The sequence below is a fragment of the Monopterus albus genome, unplaced genomic scaffold (assembly GCF_001952655.1).
Source record: "Monopterus albus unplaced genomic scaffold, M_albus_1.0 scaffold6.1, whole genome shotgun sequence".
Lineage (NCBI taxonomy): Eukaryota > Metazoa > Chordata > Actinopteri > Synbranchiformes > Synbranchidae > Monopterus > Monopterus albus.
Genome location: NW_018127886.1, coordinates 7,221,686 through 7,224,836, shown reverse-complemented (window position 1 = coordinate 7,224,836; position 3,151 = coordinate 7,221,686). Strand labels below are relative to the sequence as shown.

Sequence of the window (3,151 nt, the reverse complement as noted above, 5' to 3'; positions counted from 1 at the left end):
AGCTGTGTTTGGGAATGTGGCAGATTTTGGTTCCAGGGACAATTGTGTGACTCTTGTCAGGAACTCCAGAGGATCAAGACTTTTTCTGGGATTAAGCCACAAGTTGTTTTTACTAAAACTGTGTCCAACAGTTTCCCTTACCTCAATGTCCTCATGAGGGTTGATACCATTTTCCACAGCTGTGTCCTGTGAAGGGTTGTTCCATCCCTCAATGTTAAGATCATCTTGGATTGGAGACAGGCTGTTGGGGAAAACAAAGACAAAATGGACCAAGTTATTTTGTTCTGTAAAGTGTGGAGGACATTCCACTGAAGCATGCAAACCAATTAAGGGAGAACTGCTCACGTTAAGATGTTCTTTGGTTGGGGACACTTCTCCCTGAAGCCTCCAACATCCACAGTCCTCAGCTCCATTGTCCCCACTCACTCGTGAACATGCACTGAATGGAGTATGGAAAGAGAAACTCTAGAGTCCCTGCGTCCTCATATGAGGACCGCACATTTTGGGTTTCCTGCACCATATACTTTATTTCTTCTCAACTTAGACCTGTTGTCCTCGTATGTAGACACTTTTACCACCATCTTGTGGTAGGAAAAGCACATTACATGTGTTACTATAATTCCAAGATGGCCTCGATCTCAGCCAAGATGTTCTACAGCCAAGCCCGAAATAAAAATGGACAAGGTACAAAACCTAAAAACATTTCATGGTTGAAACCTGCTAATTTATGCTTTTTAACGTCTGTAGTTTGAGATGGTATATAACTTTGACATCTTTTAGCAATAGTAACAAGTTAGGAGGCTTCTAACTATGAAGTACTCGTTTGAGGACATTGGGACCAAGTTAATACATTGTCTGTGTGAAGGTGTAAAAGTAATGACACATGGCTTGGGAAGATTTGTAAAAAAAAAACTAACAGTTTCCACTAAATATAAATATAAACAGTTGTTGCATGTGGTACACATTAGTCTACATTGATTAAATTTCTTTTATTGTTATCCGATACATGTCTAGGGTCCATTTCTTTGTCAAAAGCAGAAAGACTGCTGAATGCAATAGTAGGAGAGAACTCTGATGTGGAGGAGCTGTCTGATGGTGAAGAAGCTGATCCTGGTGTGGAACTACTACATGATAAAGATTATATTCCACCTGATTTATCAGAATCTGATCAGCAGAGCAGTGATAGTGACAGTGAGCCACCACCATCCACAGAATGTGCACGTAAACGTAAGCGTGGTAGAAGTGTTGAGCCAGGATCTAGCAAGAATACAAGTAAAGTGCGCTGGAAGTCAAGTGCCTTCACTCCAGACATAGTGCAGTTTGAGGCTGAAGAGGAAACTCTGCATGAGAGACATAACTGGCAGCCACTGGACTATATGGAGCAGTACATTGATAGAGAGTTGATGAATCTAATTGCTAACTGCACAAATGCTATGTCTCTATCTAACAGTGGTAGCTCTCTCAACACATCAGTTGATGAGATTTATCATTTTTTGGAGCATCCATTTTCATGTCTTGTGTGTCTTACCCACAGCTTAGAATGTTCTGGTCCAGTGCCTTGAGAATCCCTGCCATTAGTGACAAACTCAAGCGTGACAGATTTTTCAAACTGAGGAAACATCTGAAAGTAGTCATTGATAGTGACATTTCTGAAGACATGAGGAAAGCTGACAAATTCTGGAAGACCAGGCCCTTTATCGATCGCATCCTCAAAGGCTGCTTGCTTCAGGCTCGACCAGAATGTGTATCAATTGATGAGCAGATGATCCCATTTACAGGAGCTTGCCCATTTCGACAGTATGTGCCACTAAAGCCCAATCCAGTTGGCATGAAAAACTTTGTGCTGGCTACAGCAGGTGGCATTGTGCTGGACTTTGAAGTCTACCAAGGTGCAAACTCACTGAGATCACAGATCCAGGATGCAGAGGAACTTGGTTTGGGAGTACTGGTTATTGCACGTCTGGCTAAAACTCTACACCCTGGCACAAAGGTATACTGTGATCGGTTCTTCACATCCATGAAAGCTGTAGATCAAATGCTGGAGAAGCAGGTGTACCTAACTGGTACAATAATGAAGAACCGGGTCACTGAACCACTGCAGAAGCTACCAAGTGACCAAGACATGAAAGAGCAAGGACGAGGTGCCTCAGCCTCAGTTACCAGAGGAGATGGCAAGGTTTGTGTGGTGAAGTGGTATGACAACAAAGCAGTTTTGATGCTTTCCACTGTTCATGCTGAACAGCCAGAAGATGTGTGCCAGCGATGGTCCAAGAAAGACAAGCAATATGTGTCTGTCATGCGACCAAGTATTGTGCGCGAGTACAACACCAAGATGGGCGGGGTTGACTTGACAGACAGGATGATGAGCTACTACCGAATGAGTGTCCGAACCAAGAAGTGGACCATTCGAATGCTGATGCACTTCCTTGATCTTGCTTTAGCCAACAGCTGGCTATTATATCGCCAAGACAACACTCTGTGTGGCACACCAAAAAGAGACATGATGCAGTTTCTTCAGTTTCGCATGACAGTGGCTCAGGCATACTTGAGCAAGTGTGGCACTGCTGTTGAAGATGCACAAGAAGAGAATGCACACCCTTTGCAACAAGGAAGCAGACATCAGATCACCCCAGTACCGCATGTCTCAATCCGAACAACTTCTACAAAACATCTTCCAGAGATGGTCAACCTGAAAAACCCAATGCGTTGCAGACAAACAGGATGCTCAGGGAAATCACGTGTCCGATGTATGACATGCAACATGTTCCTGTGTTTGCAAACTGAACGTAACTGTTTTGCAGCTTTTCACAAAGGTCCATAGGTGTGATACTGTTTCTACAGACTACAAACAAATGAAATTTCTCTGCACAAAATGAATTGAGACAAAACATACTTTTGAAATATGTAGTCATGTAGTCATCAGTCTGCAATGTGTTGCAATTACTGTGTGCACAGTCATGTTCTGGCATAGATTTGTACTGTGATGTGTTGCAAATATTGTTAGCAAATTTTGTTTTTGCACAGCTATGTTCTGGCATAGATTTATTCTCTAATGTGATGCAAATATGTGCACAGCCATTTTCTGGAATAGTTTTGTACTGTGATGTGTTGCAAATATTGTCAGCAAATTTTGTTTTTGCACAGCTATGTT

The 3,151-nt window shown here is 42.5% G+C and overlaps 2 protein-coding genes and 1 long non-coding RNA gene across 3 annotated transcripts in view; 2 read left to right on the top strand and 1 right to left on the bottom strand.

Moving 5' to 3' along the window:
• On the bottom strand, nucleotides 1–438 carry LOC109969748 (uncharacterized). The gene is made up of 2 exons (XR_002276302.1): nucleotides 346–438; nucleotides 1–241 (listed from the first exon to the last, which is right to left on the bottom strand). It is a non-coding gene; the product is annotated as an uncharacterized LOC109969748 (long non-coding RNA).
• Nucleotides 1–3,151, top strand: part of sema3b (sema domain, immunoglobulin domain (Ig), short basic domain, secreted, (semaphorin) 3B) — a 74,057-nt gene that overhangs the window by 26,261 nt on the left and 44,645 nt on the right. The window lies entirely within an intron of this gene.
• LOC109969140 (piggyBac transposable element-derived protein 3-like) lies at nucleotides 627–2,821 on the top strand. Its single transcript, XM_020615832.1, has 3 exons — nucleotides 627–684; nucleotides 1,015–1,384; nucleotides 1,555–2,821. Exons 1-3 carry the CDS (start codon nucleotides 627–629, stop codon nucleotides 2,819–2,821), a joined length of 1,695 nt encoding a protein of 564 aa, XP_020471488.1.

Excerpts from the sequence above, each read along its gene's own strand:
- LOC109969140 (XM_020615832.1), top strand. The coding sequence starts at position 627 with ATGGCCTCGATCTCAGCCAAGATGTTCTACAGCCAAGCCCGAAATAAA. Across the intron at positions 685-1,014 it reads CCGAAATAAAAATGGACAAG|GGTCCATTTCTTTGTCAAAA; the intron begins GTACAAAACCTA and ends ATACATGTCTAG. Across the intron at positions 1,385-1,554 it reads CCACTGGACTATATGGAGCA|TGCCTTGAGAATCCCTGCCA; the intron begins GTACATTGATAG and ends GTTCTGGTCCAG.